General features: G+C 37.7%; 3 protein-coding genes across 8 annotated transcripts; 2 read left to right on the top strand and 1 right to left on the bottom strand.

Moving 5' to 3' along the window:
* The first annotated feature begins 193 nt into the window (after positions 1–193).
* Positions 194–7,774, top strand: LOC130740330 (uncharacterized). Of its 6 annotated transcripts, none has more exons than XM_057593006.1 (10): positions 196–400; positions 653–819; positions 894–958; positions 3,942–3,982; positions 4,136–4,224; positions 4,307–4,420; positions 4,932–5,041; positions 5,386–5,445; positions 5,931–6,011; positions 7,401–7,774. In XM_057593006.1, the coding sequence occupies exons 1-10, from the start codon at positions 241–243 to the stop codon at positions 7,456–7,458; spliced, it is 945 nt and encodes a 314-aa protein (XP_057448989.1). In that variant the 5' UTR covers positions 196–240; the 3' UTR covers positions 7,459–7,774. The 6 variants fall into 6 exon arrangements, with proteins under 6 accessions (XP_057449197.1, XP_057449264.1, XP_057448989.1 ...); XM_057592932.1 differs by having other exon boundaries at positions 199–400; positions 4,932–5,009; XM_057593214.1 differs by lacking the exon at positions 5,931–6,011 and having other exon boundaries at positions 194–400.
* A 2,357-nt stretch (positions 7,775–10,131) lies between these two features.
* LOC130731880 (HVA22-like protein a) lies at positions 10,132–12,474 on the top strand. Its single transcript, XM_057584062.1, has 5 exons — positions 10,132–10,302; positions 10,717–10,743; positions 10,904–11,026; positions 11,874–12,117; positions 12,204–12,474. Exons 1-5 carry the CDS (start codon positions 10,241–10,243, stop codon positions 12,240–12,242), a joined length of 495 nt encoding a protein of 164 aa, XP_057440045.1. The 5' UTR covers positions 10,132–10,240; the 3' UTR covers positions 12,243–12,474.
* Positions 12,475–16,922: 4,448 nt separating this feature from the next.
* Positions 16,923–17,906, bottom strand: LOC130737357 (uncharacterized). Its single transcript, XM_057589105.1, has one exon. The coding sequence runs from the start codon at positions 17,904–17,906 to the stop codon at positions 16,923–16,925; it is 984 nt and encodes a 327-aa protein (XP_057445088.1).
* Between the last annotated feature and the right edge of the window lie 1,760 nt (positions 17,907–19,666).

Genomic DNA, 19,666 nt, shown 5'->3' with positions numbered 1-19,666 from the left:
TTGAGACTAAAATTTAGTTTAATCAAATGATGGTGTTAAAAGATTGAATATCTAATTACTATTAAAAATTAAAAAAAATTAACACGTGTTATGCATTTATTGGTTGCATTTGAGACTGTTTTAAAACTGTCTTAAATAAGACAATACTCAAGAGGTCACCCTGTTTTAATATATGTATTGATTGATGATGATGTATTGATGACTCAAGCATGGTTGTGACTCTACTCACCCAGTCACTATATGCGGTTCGACGTTATGACAGGAAGGACTGTAAACTTGACATGGTGGAGTCATTCTAAAACGGTGGCTTTGATCTGGCTCATCTCTGCCTTCTTCTTCTACACCTTGTTCCAAATGGCCCTCCGCAACTCATCAGAAACCCTTTCATCAAATTCATCTGGTAATTGCTTGTTATTCTCTCCATTTCGCCAATCAATTTTCAATCTTTGCTTTAATGTTTTTGCCTACACCTGGTTCAGTTAGGTTTTGTTTTGTTCTTTATGTATGAGTTCTTTCCCTTTTGTAATAGCAGATGAGAGTTTCTTCAATTTGGGTCACTAAAATTTGTCAAATTGCGGATTATTTGTCAAAATTTGATTTTGGGTGGAGATATATGTGAGCTTGGTACTAACATATAATGGGTCTGTCTTAGATTCTCCAAATTTAAACACTGAGCAAAGATCCAAGTTATATGACAAGATGGCGAGAGATCTCGATGAGCATGGAGCTGCTTTCATGAAACATGGTGAAACCTCTCAGTCCTTGACTATTTCAGATATCTTCACAGTGAAAGATGGATATGTGACACCTGTACTAAAGGTAACATGTAACAATTGAAGCAGAGTTTCATGGGGTTACTTGGGCAGCAACTGATGATAATTTTTCATATGCAGGCCGCAAATCCTCCAGTTCGAGCTAATATATTGTATTTGAGCACTGAGTTCTCTGTCCCCATAGCGTAAGCATTAATAATTTGGCTCCTGGATTGTTATTAATGATCATTCCATGCAACTATGCTTCCATGAAGATATGATATTTCTGAATTTGGCCATGGTTTTAAATAGGAAGATCAAACTTTGCTACTCATTTAAAAATTGTTTTTTCCTTTATGCCATCATCAAATTGCCTCTTATATTCTTTTAGCTTGACATGTTGAAAACTTGCATTATAAGATAGCCTTTGAGAGGATTCATACTATAGGCTATAGCGCTATTGCTCATGATGAGAACAAGATTTAATATTATGGGGGAATTTGAAAACTATGTTGTTTCTTAGTAGACTATCTTCTTGAGCTCGTATGTCTCTCTTTCCATCCTTACATTAAAATGGGGTAATGATAGGGGGTGTGACCCACCATGGCTGATACAGGGGAGTGCGGCCGAACAAACCCGGAACAAGGAAGGAACAAGTACATCAGTTCTGAACAAATATGACTGAACTAGTATGTCTATTAGGAGCAGTTATGACTGTTAGGAGTAGTTATGACTGGACAATTATGAGTGTTAGGAATGGGTATATTCAATTATTATAAATAGGGGGAAAATCTGATTATGGAGGGATTGAGAAATTGTGAGGGAATGGTAGTTGTCGAGAGACAGGCTCTCGAAAACCTTAGTTGTAATTATCAAGAGAATTATTCTCTATTATCTTTATAATAATTCTCTTTCATCTTCCAATTCTTCCAGTTCTTATCAGGTTATGGAAGAGTAGGTATGGAAATAGGTTAGACCCAAGAGAGACCAGGCCAAATTAATAAATAAACAACGTCGAGGCTTTTTCATAAGCCTATATAGGAATAAACACGGACACAAGGAAGAGAGATAAGTATAATACAAAGAAGACAAACAGTGATAGTAGCTCAAGGTAACATTGTGAGGAGAAGGATTTCGAGTTGAGTGTACACCTTTTCAAAGTGCAATAGGGAGATAGGGCTCTGGTGGCGGGACTGGAAGTGTTGGCTCCGGATGTGAGTCAGTGAGTCCGTCAATAGTTGGTTGTGGTAGAGAGGGGTGAAGTTGCCAATGGTCATACACCCGCAGAGGAGGCGATAGTAGTGCTGGATTATTTGGAAAATTAGACATTTCTAATGGGTGGTAGAGACAAGAGGAGGAAGGGGTAAGGTGGTGGAGACAGACTCAAATTCAGAGGTGGACGCAAAGAATGGAACAGACTCAAAAAAGGTAACATCAACCGAAATCAAGTAAGAGCGAAGAGTTGGGGAGTAACATTGATATCCTTTATGAGATCAACTATAACTCAGGGAGACACGTGTGTGAGACTGAGCAGAAAGTTTATTGAGACCAGAACTGAGATTTTGGATAAAACAAGTAGACTCAAAGAAGATGACAAAGTATCTAAAACCTAGACGACTAGGACCCTAAACATCAGAATAGACCAAAGCAAATGGAGATTTGGCTCAGCTATAGATTCTATTTTGAGACTATGTGCCCCTAGTTGACAAGACTCACAAGACAAGGTGGATAACTCACACAAACTTGGTACCAATTTTTGTAAATTGGCAAGGCCATGATGACCGGATTGAGCATGTAATTGGAGAGACGAACCAGTGCAAATACAAGGTTTCCTAGAGAGTTGGTAGAGACTGTTGGATTATACTGTTGAACTCATCCAACGCCATCATCCACCCTGAACTCTGGTCTGGTAGAAAAACAGAATCTTTAGTACAATAAATAACGAATCAGGAGTGTAATCCAAACAGCCAATGGAAAACAAATTAAAGGGGAAACCTGGAACATACAAACTGAGTCAACGGATAGGGAGGTTAGAGGATGGATAGTGCCCATCTCAGATTGTGTTTGGGAACCATTTGCCTAGGTAACCGAAGGTAACTAGCCAGAGGTTGATAGGTGAGAAAATAAAGATTTATTACTAAAAATGTAATCAGTAGCACAGAGTCCATTGCCTGTATGCCCAATAGAGGCCATAACTGATGATCTAATGACGCTCCAAGCACTTTAAGAAATCAGTATAGGCATCAAGTGATTTAAGAGGGCTCGAGAGTTGGCACTCTGTAAACCACCTCAAAAAATCAGTATATTGAATTGACATGGCACCGGGACTGATAGATGGATCATGGGAATTACGGAGGCCATGTGTTGCAAAGGGTGCTGCTCGAACAGTACAGGATTTGTGGATCCTTTAATCATCAGACCCAACAAAAAGCAAAACAAGGTCATATCTGAGACTAACGGCTAAGTAAAATATAAGAGAAAATTATAACTCTCACCAGACCCTCAAACAGAAAAATATAAGACAAGATCTGGGAAGAAAAGAGAATGGCTATTTTCAATTAATTTCAGTACACCAAGTTTAAAAATACCCACTTCATGTTTCAGAAATATATCCGTTTCCTTCTTTGAACATCCTTGAAGTTTCAGATTTCAGAATCTAAAACTCTGAATAATTTAGTCAATACTGAAATGAGAGGCTGTCTGCCACACCAACAATCATTTTCTTTGCCAAAAATTCATCAACAGAGGATAATGCCTTTCCTAACTTTTTCTCTTTTCTACTATTTTGGGACTGGGAGATTCAGTCCTCAAATTCTCTTTTTTCTTCAAATTTACCACTGAACAAATGTTTTCTTATAATATTATGCATAAAAGACATTTCTCAATCAATCATGATGAATATTGTTCTGTTTATAGTAGACACAAGGAAAAGAAAATAAAGATCACTTGCTGTATTTTTGAAGATTCGAGGAATGTAGTGCGTCATTTTGAAACTTGTTGTGTAAAAAGTATTAAATTTTTCTTTTGCTTTCTTGATAAATAGGGAATATTATAGTACTTCTGTCAATGATGATGATCATTATATCGTCACCTTAACATGTCACTCTTTCTTGTGTTTATCTTCTCTAGTCTGATTTTTCATTACTTCATTTGCGTGCATATAACGTGTGCTTGGTTTGCATGATGCAGGGAGGCTGTCAAAAGTATTTTTAGTCCTCACTTTGAGAAAGGTAAGCTGTAGTTGGATCAATTTATACCTTGAAAATGATAGTAGAGTTCTTATTTATTCACTGGTCTGTATGTTGCAACCTTTTTGTGTTTCTTCAACCTTCTCTTTATATTGCTTTTTATTTTATTGGCATTCTTACATGTGTTTCAATTAGCAATCTGGTTTCAGAACTCTACTATGTACCATTTTAGCATGTTCCACGCCTCTCACCATATTGTACCTGTACCTGCCAGCAAAGAAGAGGTATACTTCAATTATGTATCGATGTCTTTGTTTCATCTTAGCAGTTTGCTGACCTAACTCATGAGAACCATTTTTGTTTCAGATAGAAGTTGAAGCATCTTCTGTGAAAGCTGTTGCTGCAATGCTTTGCCCTTTGAAAATCGTTTTAGACAGGGTGGTTTTGACTTCAACTGGAGTGCTCCTGGGTTGCTGGCAGGTTGTTTTTCATAATCTTAACAACTTGTCTCCTTATCCTTCACTCATGTATTGAGTTGCATACGTCCTAGGCACTGCCTTTCTTCCCCTCTGTCTACTCTCTTCTTTCTCATACAAATCAAAGCAGTGTGATATACTGAGTCCTGTCAAGTGAAAATTTATAATGGGGAAGCTTGATCAGCATAAAGATTATTAGCTTTTAGCCTTAAGTGGTTCAGTTTTCTAAGTTTTCTTTTTTACAACAGGAGTTGTATACTTCTATTTCAGTTTGATTTGTATGATTCATTCAGTATTTTCTGATTTGCTGATTCTTGGAAAAGCTTTGCCTGTTATTAATGCCTTTGAGTAAAACCTATTTCTGATTATTAAGTTTCATGTTTGCTTGGTTCGTTGGCAGTAACAGAACTTTCAACCTGTGCATCACTCATTATATAAAAAAAGGTTCATTTTCACGTATAACAGTTGGACTTGTGTAGCAAGCCTAGATTATCGATTTTATATTTGTTTCACAGGTAATCTCAGGGACAGATCCCATAACCATTCGTGCTAAGTTGAAGAATGTGCTTCCTCGTGCACCAGAGAAGCAACTTGTAAGCTTCATTGAACGACACAGTTTAGCTATGTCAGTGCAACAAAGATATGTCTTGTATCTAGTGAATTGCTATGGCTTTACCTTGTGAATTTCAAGATGTAATTAGAACATTATGTTATCCATATGCAAACTTGGAAGCTTTGGGAATAAAATCAGGGGTCCTGGCTTTCCATGAATCAGAAATCTCATGTCCTTAGTGTTGCGTTAATTTTAGATATCCTCTTTAGAGTTCTTTTTATGATTACTAGATTCCTCTATGAAATCTAATCCTATGTTTTTTCTTAAGTTAATTGGTGGCTCGAAATCTTATATGCCGCCACGAAAATTGCATTGCTTTGCGGGACTTGATGATCTGACTTTGTTTTTATCTACAGTATGATGCTTCTATTCTTCACACTACATTTGCAAGGCTTTTGGGTCCGTCGTCGACTAAGGTGCACATATACTCTAGTTCTTCAAATTTATTAGAGTTAACTGTTGAGGGACATCATTGCTCATTTAGAATTTCATTTGGTCCTGACTTGGACATTAGCACAATTGTCCTTTACCTGTAGCAATGTAAATTCTGTCATCTAATTTTATTATCTTATTTGGGGTTTAAATTTCATAATTAGGGTTTTTAAGTTTGTATTTTTTTATTGTTATTTGGTATTTAGTTACATGGTTGATTGGCTTTATATAAATAGACCAATAATGTGATATTTTTACGCTTTGAATGATTATATGATATGCAAATTTCTTATTGACATCCAAGTTTGATGAAATGAATATGAAATAAAGTATACCAAGGAATTACATTACAAATTTAAATTGGTTGCACAAGATGCTATACCAAGGAATATCTCTTATTTCTTGGTAGATGGATATCTGTATCATATTAATCACGTCATTATTTACTTTTAGTTCTTGTGATATACAGGAACGACTTGAAACATCAGATGATGTTCAATTTTTCCATGAACTTGTTAATCGACTTAATAATCAGATACATGGATTCAAGGTTTGTGATTATATTCTATTAAGAAATGCTACCAATCCACTCTTTTCAACACATTCTTCTGCACACACCATGTGATTGGTTTATTTTTAAAAAGTCAATATTTTTTGAAAAATGAGACAAATGTGTTGAATATTTTTTCTCAAATAGACCAATCGCATGAAGTGTTTGAGAGAATATGTTCAAAAGAGTGAGTTGCTAGCCCTCTTCTTTGTTATTTTATAGGGTAGGAATGTTAAGTCTCATATAGTCTTGAGATATAGCTAATGAAGTATCTTATAAATGGCCGGTCAATTCTCACCTTTGAGCTAGTTTTTGGGGTAGAGTTTGGCGGGCTCAATTCTAATATGACTAGATGCGTTGTTTCTATCCTAGACCCATTGTTGAGCCACCCATTGAAATTCGAAATAAAAAAATTGACTTGACCCGCCCGATAGATATCCTATGGTGGGGATATGGGCATTTTGATGATGACGTCTGCGCTCCAGACGTCTAGTCTCTGCATGAGGGGGTGTTTAGTCTCACATTGTCTAGACCCATTGTTCCGGTAGATATCCTATGATGGGGATATGGCCATATGGGCATTCTGATGATGACGTCGACTCTCTAGATAACCAATCTCATGTGTGAGGGGCGTGTTAAGTCTCACATTGTCTAGATATATGGTTAGTGAAGTACTTATACATAGCAAAGTAATCCTCATCTCTAAGCTAGTTTTGGGGTCATAGTTTGACCCAACCTCAATTGTAAGTACTTCATTAGTCATATCTCTAGACAATGTTCGACTTAAGACTCTCCCTATGCCCAGGACTGGTTATCTGATTGCGGAGGACATCATTAGAATGCCCATATCTCAATTGTGAGATATCTACTTGGCTGATCAGGTCAATGTTGTTATCCCCATCATGGGATATCTCCATAACGATCAGTTAACAAATGACAGAAAAATGGATCTAGGATAGACTCTGATACCATATTAGAATTTGGGTTGAGCCTAACTCTACCTCAAAAACTAGCTCAGGGTTACAATTGTCCTCCCATTTATAAGTATATCATTAGTCTTATCTCTAGTCAAACCCCCCTCACACCCAGGACATGACGTGTGGAGTGTGGATATGACCAATTTCAAATTGATCGAAATGTCCATATTCCCATCATGAGATATCTACAAGGAGGTTAAGTCAATGTCATTATGCCCATCATGGGATATCTACAAGTACAATATTGAAGTGACCTAGTCGAAATTCTCTAGTAAGGAACAATAGGAATAACAGTTAAAAAGTTGAAATCTAAAATGGTTTTTTAGCAGTTGGTGTTGAAACTGTTTTGCCTATAGTTACATGGATCCCTAACCTTTATTTTACATTCTTTGACGTCCCTCCAAACATCCAGGCAGTGGTGTCCGAACTCTGGTACGTGGAGGAATATGATGTGCTTGCCCTTGCACTAAATGGAAGAATGAACGTTCGCAAATTCAAACTTGGGTGCTCAAGAGATTGAAGTTTAGACAAGCATGTTAGATTTACCGGATGCATCACCCCTTTTTTGTTAGGAAATATTGTTAAAGAATTTGTTACCTACATGAGAAAAATGGGGTGAAGTGTAATATTTGAGTATGTTTGGAGTTTAAGAAAACCTTAAGGTAGTGGAGTGTAATTTACTCATACAAATATGTATTAGATATCGTAGCTGGTACTAATGTAACATTGATTGTGCATTTAGCATCACTAATCTTTTAAATGGTTAATGTACTGCATTTTCCCAAAGTTTTGCGGTTATGTCTGCTGTTAAATGTCATGTCCCACAAGTTTGAACTAATAACGATGCAAGGGACTTGTGTTGTACAAGGCAGTATAAGTTTCATGATTTTCCTAATCCCATCCAACACCCTATACATACTGAAGAAGTTAAAGAGAACAATCCTTTAACTTGTGCTAAAATCTCCTGAGGGAGGAGCCCTAATCATGGAAACACTTAAATATCGTAAATCAGAGTTATACTCATAAATTGTGTAACCCTTGAGAGTTTGCTCATTACTCCTTTATGGAAGTCTCCATTCAACTTGGGGTCGCCTAGTAACGGATTCAGAATTATTTTTGTTTTTATGAGGGCTAGAGGAAATGAAAATGTGAGAGATAAATAGATAAACGATCATGCGAAGATATTTATCCCGGTTTATTCAGCCATAGACCTTCAATCCCCAAAAAATATTTGAGATTTTCACTATCTTCTTAAAGATATAAGTATTCGTCAGTGACTCTTTGAACTTACAACCAATAATTCTGCTCATGCCTCTAGACTTTACAAAAGTATTCTTCTAAGGCATCTTTAGGTTAAAAATAATAAGATATTTTACAAGAAATAACTTCAAATCTAACAAACTCTGGTTTCTCAACTCAATAAATGAGAATGGAATTTAAAGCTTAGCTCAAGAATATATTTATACACATGGTGAGATCGAGACCTACAAGAGGCATTAAGTTTTAGTGAAGTCTTATGTATGACTGCTCATAGGCAACCTTATAATGATGTTATAAGTGTGTTGACATAAATCTGTTTGGTTTATGGATGATAAGAACTCACTTCTGGTTGTCTTGACACTGACCAATGTCTCTCACTTAAACAATATATTGGGGCCTAATAGCATTTTGGACTAACCAAATGAATAAGTTTTATTTATAGGCATTGCTTTCTTAAAAAAATTGTAGAAGTTGTTTTACCTGTCATAATTGAATTTAAGAATGGAAAATGCTGTGGGGCACGACCTTGGGGCTCGTGCACCACGCACGAAGCATTTTCTGGCGGTTAGAAACCGCCAGAAACCGTAGCTTTTCTTTTTATTTTGACAGTTGTAATTTTGTGGCGGTTTTGAACCGCCAGAAATAGTAGGTTTGCTTTTTTTTTGGCAGTTGTAATTTTGTGGCCGTTTAAAACCGCCACAAAATTACTCTCGTGCATTCTTCGTACGTGCACTCTCGTACTATATAGCATTGCTCTTTAAGAATTTTCCAAAAACCTTATGATTCAACAGTAAAATAATAGTCTTTAAAAACGGTTTTAATTCATTCACACTAAATTTTTTCTTCAATTCCAATTCCCAACACTTTCTTTTATTATCTATTTTAATTTTTCTATCGTATCTTTTATTTCTATCGCTTCTCTTCTTATAACACTCGAACTTTGGGTGAAAAAAAAAAGTGTGAATACAACTTTATAAAAAGAAACAATAACATGATAAAGTAACCATTAAAAGAAAATCAACTTAAAAGAATTGCCCATGAATCTATTGAGTGAATCTATTGAGTAAAAGGAGTTGACAATATAATTTAATTAACATCTCTTGAACACTGTAGGCTTGCTTGTTGTACAATTCTTTGAATAATTGCACGGATCGGTGGCGTTGCGTAAAATTGAAGACAATATTGGTGAACTGATCATGTCGGTAGTGGTACTCTTTTCCCTTTAAACTTTTAGGTGAAGAGAAATTGTTTATTATATAATTGTTTGTAAAGAGGTAAAAGAGAGAAATTTGTGCTAAGATAATTAATGTGATTGGGAAGAATATATAAAAGATAATACTCTTTTTTTTTTACATCGGAAAGATAAATTGCATTCGCCATGAATTGATTCCTAGACCTCCCCCTACCTAACTCATATGTCCCCCAGCTCCTACCACTTGAGCTATCCTACGGGGAAAAAAAACATAATACTCTAAAAAGTAAGAAATTTTTTTTTTTTTTGAACTTCCATAATTTCATAAATCAAGAGGTAGAAGAAATTCTAATACAAATCACATTAATATGTATTTTTGTAGCTGTTTTCTCGTCACAAATTGAACAATTTTAAGTAAGGACCATATTTCCACTCTGAGTGTCATAAGTCTACAAAATATGGATGTCGACACTATTAATGGTCACACATCCTTTTTCCTGCACTGAATGCTTGGTTCTCGTAGGTTCTGTTGCAAAATTATTTGTAATGGAAAAACCTTTCCTTTTAACCCTATTATTAAAAAACAAAGGAAAAGATGCGTCGACATAGAATAGAGTGGGACATATCAACATCCACTTTTTTTTTGTGGCTGTTTCTCTAACCTTAACCAACAAAGCTGGAAGACAAGCATATAAAAGTTACTTTGATTTGTTCTCTTACAGACAACTAGCAGCAAATACTGAAAATCAACACCGCTTTAGTTTCACATACTCCCTTCCCTTTGTTATAGAGATACTATTATGGGATCTGGAGCTGGAAATTTCCTGAAGTTGGTTCTCAAGAATTTTGATGTAATTGTTGGGTATGTTGGACTTTTTCCACCTTTTCTAAGAAACCACCTTCTTAGCATTTTTTTATATTATAAAAATGGTTTAGGATCTTCCAAGTGAGATTTTACTTTGAGTAGGGAATTCGAACTCTCAACTTATGAACTCTCAACTTATGAGAGGTGAAAGTTTTTTTTTTTTAAATGATGAGAGGTGAAAGTTAAACCTTAAACCTAAGACAGTGAGACCAGTTGGGTTGCCCCACCTTCTTAGTGTTAAACTCAGTGCTCTATATTTTATTCCTTTTTATATAATAACATTTAATTATGTATTACAGGGCTTCAGACAGCACCCCAAATAACAAAATTAATTGTATTTTTTGAGTTCACTTTGTTTTTCCTTCATGCCTTTCTTCACTGAGACCCCTGACTTTGGAGTTTCTCTTGCAGGCCTGTTCTTAGTCTTGCATATCCTCTGTAAGTGTTCTGTTCAAAACACAAAAAAATGTTAAGAAGTTAGCTACTTTGTAATGTATATTTTTCTTGCACTTATTTTATTGCCCCTGCAGGATGGGTTAAGCTATTGTTTGATAATGGATTATTCATGGTTTGAGTGGCTTTTTTTACAATGTCACAGATATGCCTCAGTTAGGGCAATTGAGACCAAATCTCCTGTTGATGACCAGCAATGGCTTCCTTATTGGGTTCTGTATTCCATGATCACACTCTTTGAGCTAACTTTTGCCAAATTTCTTCAATGGTAACTAAGCTTCCCTTTACCTGAATCATTTTCCTCATTTTTCTTGTTTTCTTAACCTAATTTTTTGTAATCACTAAATATGATGCAAAAAACCTAAGACTTTGACCCACAATTGTTACATTGAGGGTTGAAACTTCATATTTGGAGATAAAAGTGGTTTTTTCCTAGCTAATGTTGTTGATAGCTTTACTCTTGAGTCTTGAGTCTTGACCACTGTTTTGTGGTCTTAGTAAAAGTAGCATTCCAGCCTCTGAATGCAAGTTTAATTTTGTTTAGAGTGTTCTTACTTGACATGTAAAACCTGTGGCTGTATTTGTCCATTTTGGTAGTCTTGCTGTCATAATTGTATAATCTGAAGCATTTAAAGTAATTTACTTATAAGCAATATGTAAGAAAAATACAAGGATAGTTTATAAATGATAGCCTGCCCCTGAGTTCATGCAAGACTGTTAAGTCTCACATTGTCTAGAGATATGGCTAATGAAGAACTTATAAATGGTTGGACAATCCCCATCTTTGAGCTAGGTAGAATTAGTTTCATCATGAATTCCAATATGGTATCATGGCATAGACTAGAACCAATATTGAGCCTCTCGTTGACTTGATCGCTCTGGAGAAATCCCATGATAGGGATAAGGGCATTGATCGCTCTGGCGGACAAACAATTATGGTAGTCTTGCTGGCGGAATTTCATGGCTAGTTTTTGGCTCTATTCCATGGCCGTTATCCCACCATAATCTGCCATCTACCATCATTATTTGTCAGCCATTAACAACCATGGTGACTGTCTAGAGAGATAATTGGATGGGGGCAGAGTACCACTAAATTGTCTCATTCTATATTTCAGGATTCCTATCTGGCCATATGCAAAGCTGATGATAACCGGCTGGTTGGTCCTTCCTTACTTCAGTGGTGCTGCCTATGTTTATCACCATTATGTTAGACCTTTCATTGTCAATCCTCAGACCGTTAACATCTGGTATGTTCCAAGCAAAAAGGACCCTTCAGGTAAGCCAGGTGACATTCTAACTGCAGCAGAGAAGTACATTCAAGAGAATGGAACTGAAGCATTTGAGAATATGATCACAAAGGTATTTATTTCATTAGGTAAAATTCAGTTATTACAGAATTATTCTATCTTTTGTTTCTGACCTGATGTACTCCCATTACCATGCAGGCTGATAAATCAAGTAAGAAACATACTCATGCATTGTGATGGGAGCTACTGCATGCAATAATCACTACTTAGGAGGAGCATGGAAAGGTTTACCTGATTGAAATCTTGTTAGAGTGCAACTATCTCGTGCTTAGTTCATGTTTGGAAAGCAGAATTAATTCTAACTAGTAAATTGGTGTTTGTGTGTACCATTAAAATTAATTACATGTCAAGAATCAATTCTCCTTGCCACAACAAATAGTTCATTCTGCTTTCAACATATAAATTATGAGCTTTTACAACTGAATTTCATATTACTACCCTACAAAAATCATGTTTTTCATAAAATTATTCACACATAAATCACATTATTTTACCATACACAATTTTAGTAAAATCAATTCTATCCAAAATTATTTCTGCTAATGGTCATCCAAACACTCACTTTGTCATCTATGTTTTGTCGTGTGGCTATAATGACAACTGAGGTTATATAGAATTGTGTATAATGGAGGCACAAATCAGCTTGTTGATTCTTTTCCGTTATATCTTTTCACCAACCGTCCAAGAAAAAAACATAAAGGCCTTTTGAGTTTTGACCAAAAGAATTTTCTTTAAGAAAATTAATTGTATTTTTTGCTTTTAATTCGAAATATTAAATGAAATCGAATCTACACATTATTCTGCAATTCTGTCTAATGTGCTTCGTAGCCTTCAAGACTGTGATTACACAATGTACACTTAGGTGATCATACCAGGGCTGTTAGCGTTAGGTACTCTTACATGGCGATTGATGAAGGTAAGCTCAGTTGAGGCTATCTCTCTAACTTAACCGTGAAGTAAAGCCATCCATCTATTATATTTTCTTAAGACAAGGGCGCCAAGCCAACATATCCGCAGTTACAAGCCGACTCAAACATAATAGCTAAAGAACCAACGTTACAACTAAAAATCTGCAACACAATTGTCACCATGGCAGAAAAAAGAAAACTCAACAAAATTTAACTAAGAAATTAAAAGAACAAAACTCCTGCTGCAGCAATGCCAAATAAGTTATTATACTCGCAAGTTACTCTATTTATTTATTTTTTTTGAAATTGACCTGCAATTAAATTAAATCAAAACAGACGTCATTACATCATTGAGCACCAAGTGATCTACAGCATGCGGAACTTCCTCCACCCACACAGAGTTGGGGAAGTCAGATGCATGCTTAGCCAGCAAATCTACAACTAAATTACCAGTGCGTCTTACAAAAGCAAATTAAATGAACTAAAAACCGTAGCTAGTAAACGACAATCCCTAACAATAGTATCCAGATAAGATAAGCTAGTTCTCCCCTTCTTCCACCACTCAAAAAGCTGTAAGCAATCCGTTTCAAAGCACACTGAACGGAAGCCAAAATCCACCGCTAATTGTAACGCCCACTGGAAACTAGAAGCTTCACCAAGCAAAGGAGAAGGAGCATTTACGGGGTATAAAGCAGCAGCCCCTAAAACCTCCCCATATGAGTCTCTTGCCACCATACCAAAGCCCCCCAAACCATTCTTAATTGCAGCATCAAAATTAAGTTTAATAACTCCTACCTCTGGCCTCTTCCAAGATGCACAGCTTGAACCCGTGGCTTGACCTGGAACTTGAACTCCATCATTCCATGGCATGAGCGTGGCAGCTCTACGGAGCACGTCCACCACCTCCAAGCGTCGTCCATTGAAAACCAAGGAGTTGCGGGCTTCCCAAGTGACGTAAATCAGCCGCTGGACCGCTGCTGTGAAGTCATCATCATCCTCTTCAAGAACCGCAGCCATCAACGCATGCATGGAGCTGAAATTTTCCGTCCTAATTGCCATGTCTGAAGCAAACCACACTCTTTCAACCGCTGGACATTTCAAGAACAGATGTTCACACGTTTCTATCTCTAATTCACAGAAAGCACAACAAGGGTCCAGCTGCATTCCGCGCCTTGCCAACTCACCTCTCACCGGGAGAAAATTTTGCACCGCTCGCCACGCTACATCCTTGCACCGTGGAAGAGCTGTGCTCGACCAGAACCGACGCCAATGACTAGCGGACAACAGCGGACGTGAGGAACTAGAAGCCTCCTCTCGAGTGACCAAGCTCCTGATATAATTGTAACCAGATTTACATTCATAAATACCATTAGAGGTTCCATGCCAATAAAGAACGTCCAAGTTACCTTGGATTGAAAGGGGAATTGCCATAATTTTCTGGACTGTTAGAGGGCTGAAAACCTCATCCAATAACTCTGTATTCCAGCTTCCATTAACCACTAAATCTGCCACCTTTTCCAATCCTAGACTTTCAATAGCATCCTGTCTATAAACTAGTGAGGACCCATCTGGGAGCCATCTGTCTTGCAAAAATTTTATCCGGGCACCATCTCCCACTCGCCATCTCAAGCCTCCTTCAATTCTAGCTCCTGCCTTTAAAATACTATACCACACATAGCTCGGTCGATACCCTTTTTTTGCTTCCATTAGAGACCCAGCTGGGTAGTAAACTGCTTTAAAAACCTTACCCAACAAAGAATCCGGGTACATATATAATCTCCACCAATTTTTTGCCACTAGTGCCTCATTAAAAGCTCGGAAGTCCCTAAAACCAAGACCTCCATCACACTTATTTTTACAAAGATTCTCCCACTTTGTCTAGTGTAGTCCCCGCCGAGACACATCACCGCCTCAAAAGAAGCGAGCAATCATACTGTCAATATCTGCACAAATACCATCAGGCAAAATGAAACATGACATAACATAAGATGGAATAGCTTGAGCCACTGACTTACTAAGTATTTCCCTTCCAGCACGAGAAAGAGCTTTTTCTTTCCAACCTTTTAATTTTTTCCAAACTCCTTCTTTAACAAAATTAAAAATTTGTTTTTTTGACTTCCTAATGATCGTGGGTAAACCCAGATATTTATCAAAACTTTCTACTGCCTTTACTCCCAACAGCTGTGTAAGCTCATAAAAACAATTATCTGTCACATTTCGGCTAACTGAAAGCATTGATTTATCTAAATTTATCACTTGACCCGATGCTAGTTCATAGGTCCGCAGAATGGTTCTCACGCATTCTGCTTCACGAGCATCAGCACGGGAAAACACAATACTATCTTCTGCAAACAAAAGATGGGAAATAGTAGGTGTAGAACGAGCAATTTTAATACCATGCATACTGGAAGAAAACACCTGCCGCTCAATGAGAGCAGAAAAAACCTCACCACAAAGGATGAACAAATAAGGAGATAAAGGATCCCCCTGTCTTAATCCCCTCTCTGGTGTAAAATGAGGTTGGGGGTTCCCATTTAACATAATTGAAAAGTTAACTGATGAGACACAGCTCATAATCAAATTAACCCAACAGAGTGGGAAGCCCATTTTCACTAAAACCGACCTTAAGAAAGGCCACTCAATTCTGTCGTAAGCCTTTGACATGTCTAATTTTAGAGTCATCATGCCATTTCAGCCATTAATTTTCTTCTTCATATAGTTGAAGCATTCGAACGCAATCAAAGCATTATTTGTAATTAAACGCCCAGGTATAAATGTACTTTGGGAGTGACAAATTAAATCAGGCAAAATCATTTTCAAACGATTTGCAATTGTTTTAGTGATGATTTTAAAAAGCACACAACACAAGCTAATAGGTTTAAATTGATTTGCATGCACAGACTTTTTAATCTTAGGGATTAAAACAAGCAAAGTCTGGTTAATAGTACCTGGTGAGCGTGCTCCACTCAAGATCTCTAAACAGAATTGGGTCACATCATCTCCTAAAATATGCCAAAATCTCTGATAGAAGAAAACCGGCAAGCCATCAATCCCCGGAGCCTTTGTCGGATGCATCTGGAAAAGGGCCTCCTCAATATCCTCCTTCGTGAAAGGTTGAGCTAAAATCCCCAAATGGGCCGCAGATATCCTGCCAGAAACCAGCTCAGTCGTCTCATCCACCCCAACCGGATTGGAGGTAGAAAATAAAGTAACAAAGTACTCTGAGAGCACCCTGGATTAGAGATGGCAGGAAAACTCAAACCCGCGGGTTTGGGTTTCACCCAAATTTTAAAACATGTTTGGGTTTGGGTGTGGGATTGATTAAACCCGCACCCAAACCCAAACCCAAACCCGAAGTCTTATGCATGTAATTACCAACCCTTATATATATACTATTAAAGCTACTAAGTAGAGTTTTTTTTAAAGTTACTAAGTAGGCTTATGTTCATGAACTATATTTTTTCCTTTGTATTGGAATGATAATGAGGTTTAATCAGCTTATGTTCATGTTGTTCTCTTATGTACATGTTGTTTCCGGATTGATATTTTTGATTTTTTGTCGGTTCGATGCTCACATTGGGTTTTGGGTTTGGGTTCGGGTAACCCGAAACCCAGAGATTTGGGTTTGGGTTTAACTTTTGCACCCATATTGAATTTGGGTTTGGATTTGGGTTTGGGTGTTAAGTTTGGGTTTGGGTGTGGGAATGGCCAAACCCGCACCCACGGGGCCCATTGCCAACCCTACCCTGGATATGTCTCTGTCATCCTCATATTTTCTACCTCGATCTCCTTAATCATCTCAATCAGATTCCTGCGCCTCCTCTGGGATGCTTTCTGATGAAAGAAACCTGTATTTCGGTCCCCAAATTTAAGCCAATTTGCTCTCGACCTCTGGGCCCAAAGAATCTCCTCCTGCTCAAGTAAACCGTCTAACACTCTCTCAGCCTCCTTAGTTATCTCCACCACCTCCTCCGATCTGATCCCTCCTCTGAAGCCTCTCAAGAAGTCCTCTCTGATCGGAAATTTTCCTCGGTAAGTCCCCAAACTTCTCTTTTCCCCACCCCTGAAGGGCATCTCCCACCTGAGAAATCTTAGATGGAAGGTCCGCCTGAAGCCTCCCCCATGTCTCTGTCACAACCTCCGCACACTCCTCTCCCTCTTGAAGCCACAACTGCTCAAAACGGAACAAATTAGCCCTAGCCATCTCCTTCCGCATTTTCCGAGAGCCACTAAAGATCAAAATCGGATTATGGTCAGATCTATATCGAGGCAAATGGTATACAGAAGTAACTGGCCAAATAGATCTCCACGCCTCATTAACAAGTGCATAGTCCAATCTCTCCTCAATCGTCCCAGGCCTCTTCCTTTTATTTGACCATGTGAAACGGTAACCCGAAAAATCCACCTCATGTAGAGCACAATCAACACACGCCTGCGACACCTCCTGCAATCTCTCAACATCCGGTGGATCCCCACCCAGTTTATCTGCCGGGGAGAGAGTATCATTAAAATCTCCAAAACACATGAAAGGAATAGAACTCGATGGAGTATAGCGTCGGATCATATCCCAAGTCGCTTTCTTCCTCTCATCTGGGAAGCCATAAACTCCCAAGCACCTCATCTCTGACCTGTCATCTGAATTAACAACATTAAATAAAATATGATTTAAAGAAGCTGATATTACCTCCACCTCAACCTCATTACCCCAGAATAGACATAAACCTCCTGCTCTTGATCTACCTTGTCCCGCACACTGAACTGGGAAAACATTCTGCAAACCACCAATACCTCTATGTCTCGATGCCTCAGCACTATACAACCTTGTCTCCATAACTAGAACCACATCATGATCTTTTGAGTGGATGAGCCTTTTGAGGGCCCGTACTGCTCGTAGGTTCCCAAGCCCACGGCAGTTCCACGATAGGATCTTCATTGAGGTGGGCGGGACTGCTTAGCAGTCTCCGCCATCCCCAATCCAGAATCGGTATTAGATTTCTTCAACGGTGGTGAAAAACAAGTAGGCAAATGACCTGCCAAAGATGAAGCCACAGTATCTCTTTTCCTGCCATTTATTTCATTGTCATGTGGCTCACGGATTTGCACTCCCAGCCCCCTCCTTACCACTTGTTTCCCCACTTGCTTTGGAACTTTTTTGCTGTCAAAATAAAACGGTTGTGGAGATTTCCCCAAGTCCTTTAGGTCCTTCAAAGCCACACCTGCCAACTTCCCCACACCGCTAGAATTCTCTCCCACTGCCAAATCAGACACAGGGCAGCAAGAATTTTTTCTTTGTTTATTTCAAATGGAGCCTCCCCATCATTATTTTCCTCCGCCACCCTCTTGTTGTCAAAGTCTTGTTCCTTGTCTTCTTCCTCAACGTTATCCTCTTCCTCGTGCTCATCGCCATCACCATAGGGTATGGCTTCCTCCTTCTTCCAATTGCCCCACGGTGACCCAAACCACTACCCTCCCCCTCTGCCCTCAACCACGGGCCATAGGCAGGTGGCACCATCTCCTCCAACTCACAGTAACGAGCAATATGGTTCAGCCGTCCGCAACGGTAGCAAAAATTCACAAGTTTCTCATACTCTATTTACTTTAATTGCAATGGTGTTCTCCCCTTAATTGTTTATTTGTAAGTTATAACAAAAATAATGGCAATAGGTACATTCTGTTTACGAGATCAAACAATGATGGTTAACAAGTAATCCCTCCATTTTAGAATGGTTGTTGATTAAGGTTATGCTAATTTAACCTTTAAAAAAAAGGATATGCTAGTTTAAAGACTCATTTATTGATTTATAATTTTCTTTTGAAAAAAACCCTTAGTTAAAGTTGAAATCTAAGCCATTGTAAAAGCTTTTTCTTCATCTTGAATCATCAGTTTGATTCTTGGTCCACCATTGGGTTTGGTAATAGTGAAAACGTACTGAGTCACGGTGATTCAGAGTCTACTATAGGGTTTGGTGAATGATGTGTAACAAGAAAGGGAGGTGCTTTTTTGGGGATGCTCTCGAGAGTCTCAGTGTGAAGCTTCTACTAAACATCAATAACATAATAGAAAAATCCTTGAATCAGAAAGGGGACTGAACGTAACCTTCAATTGGTTGATGAAAGTGAAGCATGATACATGACTTTGAGAAATTTTCCTCATCCCTTACTCTTTACTTTCATTATCTTGATAATTTCATTCTATTAATATTATTGAGTAATTTTGTTCTAACTTTTATTTTACGCGTCTATAACTTTAAAAATTCTAAGTTTACAATTCTTAATTAGTAATATTTTTGAAAACCTAATTCAGTCCCCTCTTAGATTGCTATCTAGTATCTAGTGTTTACATTTTTCACATCAATAAGCCAAATCTCACAGTGGTCGCATTAGAGAAAACTTTACCTTACCACCTACTTGACCCAAAAGTTTTGTTTTTAAACCTTACTTGACCCAAAAGTTAATCCGAAAGCTATACCTACTAGTATTTTCCTATGTAACCAAAAAAGCTATATTTAATTACTAGTATTCCTGTTAGTGGTAAATACCAAATATATGTAAATTGACACAAATCTCATATATTTAACTTCTTAATTAGGCTGAACCTGATAACTCCATTTTCCTTCATTCTAAATACTTTCAAAAAGAAGAGTAATCATAATTAGTATTGATCTCGCGTCGTGCACGGATGAAATAAAAGTA

This window comes from Lotus japonicus, chromosome 1, assembly GCF_012489685.1.
Source record: "Lotus japonicus ecotype B-129 chromosome 1, LjGifu_v1.2".
Classification (NCBI taxonomy): Eukaryota; Viridiplantae; Streptophyta; class Magnoliopsida; order Fabales; family Fabaceae; genus Lotus; species Lotus japonicus.
This window is presented reverse-complemented; position numbering and strand designations above follow the sequence as displayed.